The sequence below is a fragment of the Ambystoma mexicanum genome, chromosome 5q (assembly GCF_040938575.1).
Source record: "Ambystoma mexicanum isolate Mex_15411 chromosome 5q, UKY_AmexF1_1, whole genome shotgun sequence".
Lineage (NCBI taxonomy): Eukaryota > Metazoa > Chordata > Amphibia > Caudata > Ambystomatidae > Ambystoma > Ambystoma mexicanum.
In genome coordinates, this window is record NC_090933.1 from 918,525,814 (window position 1) to 918,538,357 (window position 12,544).

At 40.4% G+C, this 12,544-nt stretch overlaps 1 protein-coding gene across 7 annotated transcripts in view; it reads left to right on the forward strand.

Moving 5' to 3' along the window:
- Nucleotides 1-12,544, forward strand: part of VPS13B (vacuolar protein sorting 13 homolog B) — a 3,421,660-nt gene that overhangs the window by 2,759,455 nt on the left and 649,661 nt on the right. For all 7 annotated transcript variants that reach the window (XM_069621427.1, XM_069621422.1, XM_069621424.1 and 4 more), the window contains one exon: nucleotides 1,343-1,750. In XM_069621427.1, coding sequence (XP_069477528.1) covers nucleotides 1,343-1,750 — 408 coding nt within the window. The remainder of the gene's footprint in view (nucleotides 1-1,342; nucleotides 1,751-12,544) is intronic.

The following is a 12,544-nucleotide window of genomic DNA, read 5'->3' on the forward strand; positions in this document are numbered from 1 at the left end:
CTGCGAGCAAACCTTGTAATGCGGCGGTAGGGGTTTAATGGGGCCGGCAGCTCTACCGGCCCCGTTAATCCCCTACCGCCAACCTTGTAATGACCCCCACTGTCTGTAGAAATAAACAATATCTGAAATTTGACACAATTTACACCGGCTCTAACAGAAACTACATAGTAATAATAGTTTCACCTACAAGGTGCCAAAACCAAAGCTTCACCACATTTTCTAGGACTACAGTTGGAATAGTAAATAATACCCTCCTAAAAATGTGTCTGTGATATACTCAGGGGTACCGAGTCGCCCAGGAGCACGAGTGAGAGAACACTTCGGTACTGTGCACCTGCAGGTATACACTGCAGATGGTAAGCGAACACTGGATGGACCACCCCAACCCCCCGCAGCGGCCATGCCAAGATACCTTGTTTAATTGAAAGCGGTGTGTATGGCATTTGATCGCTGTTGGTGCAAGGGAAGACAGCAAGAGTTTTCCTTGAGAGTGTACAAATGGAGAAGGCAGGTCAGGCAGTAAGTCGGGAGGGGGGCTGAGGTGGCAGCACTGACATGCTCGTACTGTTGTCCCTGCTCTGCTTGGATGTGGCAGGGTTGGCGATGAGGATATGTGAACCGCCCAGCACGACCCCGGATCTTTCAATGTGTTGACATATTCAATGTCTTGCTGGAGCACCATTTGTTATCAGCTATGCTCCCACTTCCACTTCCTGTCTCTTGCCCCCAAGCTGATTGATTACATTATTATTTTGCATATGTTGATTTTATGAGTCTTGCTTAGCATTTGGTGAATGCGACAGGCTATCAGAATTTCAATTCCAAAACATTTGCTGGCCGGTGAGTACAATTGTCCCAGGTACCCTGTAATAAACCAAATCCTTATTCTAATATATCGACAGAGATCTTCCAGGGGTAGCAGCTTGCCATTGAACTACGATTTAATTTGACGTTCTACTCACTGACTCGCTTTCATTCAAGAGAGAAAATAATGTAAATATCGACTTTATTCTGTGGCTAAAATAGGGGTTGTTTCTGTTCATTTTTGGTTCATTGTATTTTAACAGAAAAGTGAGCTTGTGATATTCTCAGAAAATATATTCTTTTGTGTCTATTCATAAAAACAAGCTTCTGGAAATAGATCCCTTTGTGTGAATGTATTTGCACAAAGCTTGATAAAAAAAAATAATACGTTTCTGCAGATGAAACACCACGTTGAAAGTAAGTTATTGTTGCATCCTTTTCGTGAACTTAGCATCTGCAAGAAGTCAAGGCTGTATTTCTGTTCAGGAAGTAAAGATCTATATTTTAAAGCTCTGTCTCCCATACGCTCTTTCCACAGCTGACGTCAATTTGGATATGTCAAGGCCTTTGAAAGCGAACCTGAGCTTTGTAAAATTGGATCAGATAAGCTGTTTCTTGAGCAGGATCCTGACCACAAATGACTTGGAGATGGATATGGAGGCTTCAGCGTCCCCCGATAGGATTCCAAACAAAGATGAGACATCAAAATCAAAATGTTACACTGGAAAGGAATCTGGCTCTGCTCCACTCGTTGATGGCGTGCCCAAGGACTCATTCCAAGAAAGTGTGCAGCGAGCCATATCGTGCTTTCAGAAGGTTTCTATCCATACCGCTCAGATGGTGGTTGCCATGGAGGCCATGCCCCACCCTCGTAAACCTTGTTTGCTGGCATCATTATCAAGCCTCCGGGGCTGTCTTCAAGTTAAAGCGGGGCATAAAACCTCTGGTAAGATCACTTTGTCATTATCATTGTGTTTACATTGGTTGGGATGACTAGACAGGTATGTGAAGTATGCTATTGTAAAAGAAACAGTCCAGTACCACAAGCACTTGTTGATCACCGAGCAAAAGAGAGGATCAACGTTTCTCTATTAGGGCTACTTAATATGTGTATGAGTTTTGATTCTACCTTGAGAAGAAGGGCTTATAATTTGTAGTTTCTGCCTCACACTATTAGGGGTACTTAATATGTGTATGAGTTTTGATTCTACCTTGAGAAGAAGGGCTTATCATTTGTAGTTTCTGCCTCACACTATTAGGGCTACTTAATATGTGTATGAGTTTTGATTCCACCTTGAGAAGAAGGGCTTATCATTTGTAGTTTCTGCCTCACACTATTAGGGCTACTTAATATGTGTATGAGTTTTGATTCCTCCTTGAGAAGAAGGGCTTATCATTTGTAGTTTATGCCTCACACTATTAGGGCTACTTAATATGTGTATGAGTTTTGATTCCACCTTGAGAAGAAGGGCTTATCATTTGTAGTTTCTGCCTCACACTATTAGGGCTACTTAATATGTGTATGAGTTTTGATTCCACCTTGAGAAGAAGGGCTTATCATGTGTGGTTGCTGCCTCACACTATTAGGGCTACTTAATATGTGTATGAGTTTTGATTCCACCTTGAGAAGAAGGGTTTATCATTTGTAGTTGCTGCCTCACACTATTAGGGCTACTTAATATGTGTATGAGTTTTGATTCCACCTTGAGAAGAAGGGCTTATCATTTGTAGTTTCTGCCTCACACTATTAGGGCTACTTAATATGTGTATGAGTTTTGATTCCACCTTGAGAAGAAGGGTTTATCATTTGTAGTTGCTGCCTCACACTATTAGGGCTACTTAATATGTGTATGAGTTTTGATTCCACCTTGAGAAGAAGGGCTTATCATTTGTAGTTTCTGCCTCACACTATTAGGGCTACTTAATATGTGTATGAGTTTTGATTCCACCTTGAGAAGAAGAGCTTATCATTTGTGGTTGCTGCCTCACACTGTTATAGTTATTATCATTATTGGTCGTTTTTTTATACTGCACCAGCTCACCAATGTAGTTGCCTCAAACCTAGTCCGAATGAAGGTGCTTTAATACCAGTAGGACCTTACTCTGCTTAGGATGCATTGACCGGCAAAAGGTGTCAGTGTCGTGTGATAGTATGACGCTGAAGGATGACTGCTGATGCTCTGTCCACCTCTGCAGTTGGAGTTTCTGAATTTCAGCAAGCGTACATGAAGAAGGCGTATCACCTTTTGTTTTAAGAAGTGGAGTAATCTAAGAATGATCATACTTTGAGACTCATGAGTAAACACACTTTACAGGTGATTCTAATTAAGGTGGCGTAAGCTGGTGAACGAGAAAAGTGATGTTTTTTTAAACATGGGCTGGTTGAAGTCAATTCGGGGAAAACAAGATAAAATTGGGCAGTGCTCTTTTTCTTGAAGCAGTGCCCATGGATTTTCTTCACGAAATGTTAGCATAAAGGTTACAAGGATTTGCTCATTTGGCAATTTGCATAAGTTGAACTACAAAGGTTGAGCGCTTTGACTGATATTGGACCAGACACTGCATGTTCTGGTTAAACTCATTGCAGGTCACAGCTCCCTGTGTGATTTGAGCATAAACAAGTGTGAGATTTGTTAAAGGTGGAATAGTGCAGGATCAAGCTGTTTTGTTTACAATCCAGGCAGCCCTGTGGCCCCAAGCCCTTTCCGCCCCAAACATTGGCTTTGAAAGTGCTGTTAACGGGGAAGTGGGACAAACATTTAGAGAATTGTGATCTGTGTTCTTGGTGTTACTTGAAGCTTTCTCTCCTCTTTTATGACATTGTCTCCTTCCTTTTCCAACTTCTGGACCTAACTTATCATCTTCCTGGAAGCAGATTTGATTTACGCCCTTAGCTTGGCCAACCAATCTATCAAAGGTCATTTATGGTTCCTCTACACACAGTGCAGATGATCCTCTCGCTGCAGGTGTGCTTGCTGCACAAGGGGAGTTTACTTATTCTCTGGCAAGATAAAGCCTTTGAAATGCACTCCTCTTTCGTCTAAAACTGTAATCCCACTGGCAGCGATCCCAACCAGACTGAGATCGTCATGCAGCTGTTTGTGTGCAAATGCAAGGTACTTTCAGCCAGGCCAACACATGAAAGTCCAAGCAAACAGGAAAGGTAGTCTTTGTATTTTTGTTTTATGTTTTGATCGCAGTGACTCATCTGGCTGAAATGCAAAAATGTTCTCGCCAAGCCTGAACCTCCCATTGACTTTTGCTCTGCAATCAGCCAAATGGTTAGTCCTGAGTATTAAAATCATTGCCTGTGCGAGTAACATTAAAGCATAAATAGAGCCAACTGCTATATCTCATTGAACTCTCTGCACAAGAAATATTTTCAGCAAACACTTATGAAAAAGAGGTATTTCTGAAAAGGTATATAATATCTTGTTGGATGAAACTAAAGAAAATCATATTATTCAAATGTTACCAGCAGCGTTTCGTTCCCTAAAACATTTTACCTGCCACATGTGGTTTCCATTACTGTTCCTTATGTATGTTCTCATTGTCACTGGGACTGTGCTATTCTACCCGCCTGGTAGGAAAATCCAGTAAGGTTTAGGTTTTCAGAATGGCTACCAATGTGCACATTGTTTTGACTGAAATTCATCATTTGCCCTTTGTTCTCTACTGCCATTATGTTGCATGTTCGCTCAGGAGTATTGTATGTAGGTGAAAAGAGCACATCATTGCCTGTGAGTTGTTTGGCGATTCCAATGCCCAATCCATTTTAAACTAGTACAGTGCATTCTTTTTTTAACTTGTTTATTTTTCGAGCAGCACACAGGAAAACATTACATTCCAATCATTCAACATTTACTACAGTACAGTGCATTCTTGTAAATGTCCCCCCTGGGCAGCCTTATCTGATTGTGTGGTTGTCTCAAAAGGAAATATATTTGGGAGTGTTGAAAAGGCATATAAAGTTTACTAACAAAGTGAGTTGTTGAAAAACGTCTAGTCTGTGTTCAGAGAAATGCCTAATTTGCATATGGTCGCCCAAGAACATGGTCTGGAGGGTTGCCAAGAGCGATGTCATAGGTTAAGATTATTTCTGAACCTTCCAGCCATCACCTCTTTTGTTTTGCAATATTGCCAGACTAGTCAGAGTGGTTTCTTAAAGGAAGAGCAGTTTCTTTGGTGGAGGAGTCAAACTGGGCAACAGTTGTGTGGCACGTTAAGCAACGCGACTCTGTTTACTGTATTCAGATGTATCTTGTGTGTTTAATCATTGAATCAGGGGGGTCAATGGGGCCAAGGGCGCTAGAGAGTGATAACTTCATCTTAAAGTGAAAGTGACATCATTGACTGAAAACATGCGTACGCGACTTCAACGGCTCTGTGGTGCGCATGTTTAATGCAAGAAAGAGACGATGAAACGGATCTAAATAGCAGTGCCTTTCCTTCTCGCAGGAATACCTCCCAGCTGAACAGGCTAATGCCAGAATAACTTTTATAGCATGAAACTAATACCCAAATACTTGACTGTGTCTTTGATTTTACAATCGAATATAACTATTGCGACCATCTGCGGCAGCTGCACTTTACGAATGGTTTCTGAACCTGAGCACAGTGACAAAAGTAGTCTTCCCAGATGTACCGTTAAAAGGCCCTAAGAAAGGGGAGTCTTGCCTTTTTTTCGTATCAAGGCCATCTGCTCTGCAGATGGCATTATATAGAATTACTTCAGAGAAAACGATTGGCGAAAATGTTCATTAAAACCGCAACAATTTGCACTTGTTTACTTGACTCTGCAAAAAGCTACCCATCGAGACAACACAACACACTTGGGGGTTTCTTCCTTCTCACCAGCTCCGCTTTGAAGCTTTTTTGATGTGCTGCCTTCAATAAGCATAGTCAGAAAAACTGTCCCGAAAGCAAAGTACAAAGGATCAATCAGAAGAGCGGAATAATACTCTGAGCCCCTACTTACGCAGGCTATTTTTAGGGAAATATGTTTTCTTACACATTTTCTGTGATGATGTTATATAAACAGTGTGAACTGCCCTTTTCCAGATGAGTTTTTAATCTAGGAACTGACGTTCTTTGGTCATGCTGGAAAAATCTGTGCACATTGATGCTAACACATCAGAGTATTGGGGGGAGGAGGGGAATGTGTGGCAAACATTCTTCTGCACTCTGGGGAGGGAGGATTGGTGGAGGCGGGAAGATGGATATTGCTGCAAATGCCTAGCAACTGCTACATTGTCACTAGGTCTGTGCAGTGTGTTTTGGGAGAATATAGGCTAGAGCCTTGAACATGATCACCTTGCCTAACTCTTTCCTTGATGGAATTGACCAACTTCCTGATTGCCATGAATTTGCATTTATGATATTCAGGTTTGCCCACCATGATCTCTCCTCAGCTTACCCACTATATATTATCATCAAATTTCACAGATCGGACTACTATGAATTCTTTATTTTTAGTACCTTAGCCCCATTGACATAGACGATAATGGCGTTTCCACATTCATCCTGATGTCCTGTCTCACCACGTTGTCTGGAATTCCTTTGGCCATCTTTTGCAGGACATGCTTTTATCAGTCCCCTCCATAGTAAAATGATGATTACATATTTATTCAATTTAAACCTTACAATTATCTCCTACGAGAGAGTGAACAAATACCTCAAAGGTAGGAATATAGTGGAGGGCTGTAATATTGTTAATCCTTCAGCTAAGCTCACTCATATCCTTTATCATGATTGGTGCAGCTGCTGCATTTAGGCTAATGCTATTAATGCATTGCTGATTAAAACTAAGCTCATTAAGGCATAAGAACCAGAAAACAACCATGCCTTCGCATAGCCTCTTGTTCCTCTTCCTAACCACTATACATTCTTTGGTTTTGTGGCCTCTGTATTTTCCACAGTCTTCTCCTTGATTAATTCTTCACACTTCTGTCTGGTCTGATGTAGTAACAGTTGTCCCTGCTGTGAATTCTCCACAGTAATATAATCCACAAATATCTTAAATATTTTCGATTTTGCCCATATGGATAATCTCACATTTCTGGCCATTAGTAGTTCTCCATAGTTGAGTCTGCTATGAAAGCTGATGCGGGAGGGTGTGCACCCTCCCAAGGAGACAAATTCATAGATGAGGCCAGACCAGTCTAAATAAAGACACAAATAATGGAAGAGGTGGGGTCTGTGTGTGCGCATGCATGCCTGCGTGCGTGCGTGCTTCATGAGCTGGGCAGTGCAAGGAGGTGAGACAAGGAAAGGACACCAAACAAATGTTTCTTAGTTATTTCGTCCAAAAATATCTGTCACATTCTCATCTCAAGTTTGGCCAAAAGTGATCACTAAGTTCATAAAATATATAATTTCTACAGCTTATTCCAGCCAAGGGCTGCACTAATATCTTTATCAATTGACAGAATAGTGCGCAGGGGCTCCATTGCTTACACCTAAAATTTAAATAAATATGGTAACCCCTTTTTTTGTCCTTAACAGAATTTTTCTCTAAAATTGTTATTTTATTCACGATTTCTCTATAATTACACATTTTACTGATAACGATTTTCTAATGACTATATGAGTTCATCTGTAGCCACCAAAGTGCCTTGAGAAAACTTGCGTAGGTAGTTGTAAATGAAGGTACTATTATTTATATCAAACTATCACAGATCTGACACTAACATGGTGCATTGCACTCAAAGTTAGCAGTCTATGCATAACAGTGTTGAGGTTTGTAAATGTGTTGTTGATTTACCTGGCAAATGCGTGAAGTACACGAATAGCATGCATTGGATGCAGTATTGATAACAAGTGTTCAGCTCGAAACCATTAGCCGTTTGAACATTTTTCTTGGGAGTAAACGTATTGAAACGCATGAAGAGATGTTTTCCCATGGCTGGTTTCTGCAGCAGGATGTATGTTCTCTTAATAGTTTGTGTAGCCGTTGTTTGCGTTTTTTGTCACCCTTTCTTCAAATCCTTAGATAGTTTACCTGAAACTGACAAGGGCAAAACCTCTTAAATGGTACTTGGAATAAAAATCTTCCCACTCTAACAGCTCTTCTGGAGACAACACCACCACACTAGAATGACCTTCACGCCAGTCCTTTCACTCTACAAACGACTGCATTCATCACAACACAAAGCTGCACATTCGGAATATTCAAGAATTGACCAATATGCACCCTGCACTAGTCACGCACCTCTATTTCCCAGACCATCTATTGGCAGGAACCCATTGGTAAAACGCTCAATTTCACTTTTCATCATATTGCCAAACTTCATGGTCCTTCCTTGTAAAGAAGATTGTAAAAGCTAACCCTCAGCCCATTGATGTAGCAACAGCTGAACAAGAAAAATAGAAAAATTGGTAGGTTTGAAATAAAATGTGGCAAAAGTCAAGAGATATCGATTCAACAAAATTCATGGGGTGGCAAAAGTGACATCACAGATCAAGGAAGTAATGGCACACAAGCTGTGATCTTGATGACATAATAGAAAGTCGCATTCTGCATAACAAAAACAAAATGGAGCACATTTTAAAAAAAGTCAATTGAGCTATGTCTGCACTTCTGTGCAATTGAGACCCCTCTGTGCAATTTTAATTTTCATTACAAAGAAAAATAAGTGTTAAAAAAGGCAAAACCTTTCTTTTACAATTTGTAATGTGAAAAGTGTAAAAGCCTCCTGGTATTTACGCATTGCATTTGAAAAGTATTCCTGTGCAATCCACTTGCTTGTAACAAGTGATAAAATCAGGTGGATACCATAGGATTCAGATACATTTATTCCAGCAAGTAAATGACAAGCTGGCATAAATACATTCTCTTTTTACAGACAGAGTGGGATTGCACAGCAGAAACACTCTCGTTGTTCCTTACTCCCAGCGTGTCTGCAAAAAAAGTTTAAAAGAATACCCCAAAAGATTAAAAACCAGTTGTTCATCCTGTTGCAATCTTTTTACGCCACATTGAAAATACACCAGAAAACTAAAACAAGTGGTAAACCTGTTTTAAATCTGTTACTCCAGGTTTAACGTCATTGTTATATTATTGTGCTTCATACTGGTGTTCCAGATAATCGAGGAACAGGTAGATCAATATGTCCAGAATCAAACAATTTTGGTCGAATGGAAATGACACGATTAGAAACTGTATCTTCTTGTTCCACATTCAGAAATGTCACTGCCTAAAATAAATACAACTGCCCTGCCCCATTGGAATATTGTAAAGTTATTGTAGCACTTTATGCTGTTGTTCGATTTATTTCTCAAAAGTTCCACATTTGACAGATAAAGATATTGGAGTGCTGCGAGCTAAAGTGATGTGCCCAATATTGCACAATTGTGGTCAAGTGGAGAGGCAGGGATTATAAGTGTCTTGCTACAAAGTCTGCAGGTTGGCCAACAGATCCTATCTAGTCTTAATTAGCCAATCCTTTTAGCTTAAGAAAGTGCTTTATGCTGGTGTTAAATTTGTTCCTAAGCGCTCTCACATTTGGCAGACAAGCAGAAAGAAGTACAGGGAGATAGTGAAATTGCACAATTTTGAACAAGTTAGAGAAACCGGATTGGTGCTCAGGTCCTCTTCTGGTTACAAAGTCTTTGAGGGTTTGATGTGAAATTAAGTGAACTCCCAGAGATGCTGCTTGCAAGACTGGAACTACTGGGAGATATTCTCTGTATCAGTGTCTTTCACTACAGTTATAGATTAAGTGATAACAAAGATGAATTTAAACCAATAAAATGTTTTAAAAAAAAGATAATCATCTACATTATTTATATTTGAGTAGTTTTGAAGTCACCCAGTCCAAACTGTCTTTTGCCACCATTTCAATACCTTTCCATCCTAGATGCAAGTCACTGTTCGATCTACCTGCATAACATGAGTTTACGGATGGCGGGAAGCCCCATTGTCATTCCACCTGATCTCCCAGCAGCTGTACATTACATAGCAAGCGAGGTAGGGTGCACCCGCAGGACATCTGACAATTGAGCAGAATAGGGATATAGCTAGTAAATGATGTGAAGATTAAGCAGTGAGTTCTTTTAACAAGGAACCCTTCCAACTCCCAACCTTTTTTGGTATGTCTATCTGACTTTGAATACCCTTTTAAAGAGTACCTAGATGTACCATCTATTAACAATTTCTTTTATGTGTACATTTTCAGTAAATAACCCATTGCCAGTTTGGCTTTAGTCACGATACCACTACAGAATTTTCTGGAAGATAATTAAATTCTTGATACATTTCAATCTAGCTTTAGGCCTGGATGCAGTACTGAAACCGCCTCAGTGGCCCTTTGGGATGATATCGTCAGGGCCACGGATGAGGGTGATGCAAGCATGCGTGTCATGCTTGATCTATCAGCGGCATTCGACACAGTCAAATTCGAGATTCTTCTCTCTAGAGTGTCCCATGTGGCTAGGGTATCTGAGGAATTGTTGAGATGGGTATGCAGTGATTATATCAACAAGAAAAACGAATGAAATAATACAGAAAAAAGAACAAAAAATATATATATGGGGTTGGGGTAAGGGGTTATAAAGTGTGGGTTGTTTCGGATGGTGTTAAAAGCATGGGGGTTTTTGTGGCGTCCCATTATTAAAATAAAAGAATTCAATAGATTTTTTATTTCGGTATTATTTAATTCACTATTTTTTTATTTGCTGTAATCCCATGTAACCGTTGAGATGGTTTGCGTCCTTTTTTATCCAACAGAGCTCAACAAGTCAAATTAGGAACTCACTATTCCGATTCCTTACCTGTTCTCTGCAGTGTACCACAGGGTTTTCTTTTCCCCCCTACTGTTTAATGTATAGATTATGCCTTTATTGAACATCTTTTCTGAGTTCAATCTTCGATACTGCCTGTACTCCGATGACATGCAAATTCATGTTAGACTCGCAAATCCCACAGAAGCCATCAGCCGAGTGTCAGCTTGTGCGCAAAGATTAAAATATTGGATGCTTGAGAATGAGCTTCAACTTAATCCCTCCAAAATCAAGGTTATTGTATTTGGTCCAAAAAAAAAGACAAACTGTTTTTCACTCAAAAACTAAATGGTAAGATAACCATTGTGTACCCAATGAACTTAAATCAAGCTCTTACAATATGGGGCTGTTCTCACCTAAACCATCCAACTCTAGGAATATCATAATCCAATTCTCCAACACTGTCCACATAATTCTTGGGGATCATCTGTTTTGTCAGTGCATCAATGCGTTGTCACAGGCAGGCTGTTTCTAGAACAACAAAAACCGATATATAGGTCAGGCGGCGAGACTCCTATACACGTATCTCACGCTATAAAACAAACTGACAGGCAGTATGTAAATGTATGCTTACTAACCACTATTCCTCCCCCCACCTCCAGTCTTCTAGTCTGGCACGAGTTTCACTGTCAGAGTTTGCGTTCTGTAGGTACTATATGGAAGCAAGCTTCCAGGGATAGTCACATGAGCAGAAATCACGTGGGAGGCCCGTCGCGTGAACATGTGTATCTACATTGCAGTATACCCGGTTAGCCGCCACGGGCGCCATCTAATCAGGGACAGGAGCGTGTCCATCCATTAGTCTAAGAGGTGGCCGTGTGTACATACCTAGACGTATCCATAGGGATAAAGCATTCTCTATAAATATATGGAGCAAGGTCCCCTTCTATTCTGGCAAACACATTGGTTTTTGTTCTAGAAACAGCTTGCCTGTCAGAACGCATTGATGCGCTGACAAAACTGATGATCCCTACGAATAATGTGGACAGTGTTGGAGAGTTGGATTATGATATTCCTAGCGTTGGAAGGTTGTGGTGAGAATGGCCCCATATTGTAAGAGGTTGATTTAAGTTGATTTGGTACACAATGGTTATCTTACCATTTTGCTTGTGACCCCCATAGCTCTGTTATTTTACTTCTAAACAGACTGGAAGAAGTTAAAGAGGCCAGGTAGGTGCATTTGATATTCGCCCTCAACTCACTAGTATGGGAGGCCCAAATCTGAAGGTTTACACACTAACTAACATTAAATCGTCCACTAAAGCTAGGAATGGGGATTTGCTAATTATTCACGATGCACTGTCGCTTGTTCACAGTATAACATAGGACCTAATTTGTACACCCCCGGTATGTTGACACAGGTTATTGGGAGAAGGTACACAGCATACTTACTAGATAAAATGTGATGTAATCAGATATATGTACGTCATGTAAAATTCAGGTAAGACATTGGCTTTATTTATGTTTATACCTATAGTGTCCTTTGCTCCTGAAGAAGGGGCATGTAGAGCACCCTTGGCCTCCTTCCGAACATTAAAGAATAAAGGTGTTTTGACTATCTGAATATAGTTTTTGAATTTAATTTGTTGTTGGAAATAAAAATGGACGGACTTCATTAATTTGCATCAATAAATTGGCTGATTGTTCAGCATTAGGGTGTGCAGGGGACAATAGTGTCCATAGATTGGACACCTGTCGTCGTATATTGTATAACGGCCTCGTGTCAGGGTTGGTATTCCTCCCCTGCACCCAAACTGTTGTTAAATAATTGTAGAACAGAATTAAACTGTAAAGTTCTATTAGGTGTGCACTGATTTGATTTATAAGATTCTATCCCACAATCCATCATAGGCTATTGTCAGCCCCTCCCCTCTTCCGCCCATAACACATTTCCCATGAAACACCTGTTCAGTACTGGAACGAGGAAGAGACCAACTAAAGAAGCACATCCTCATTTATT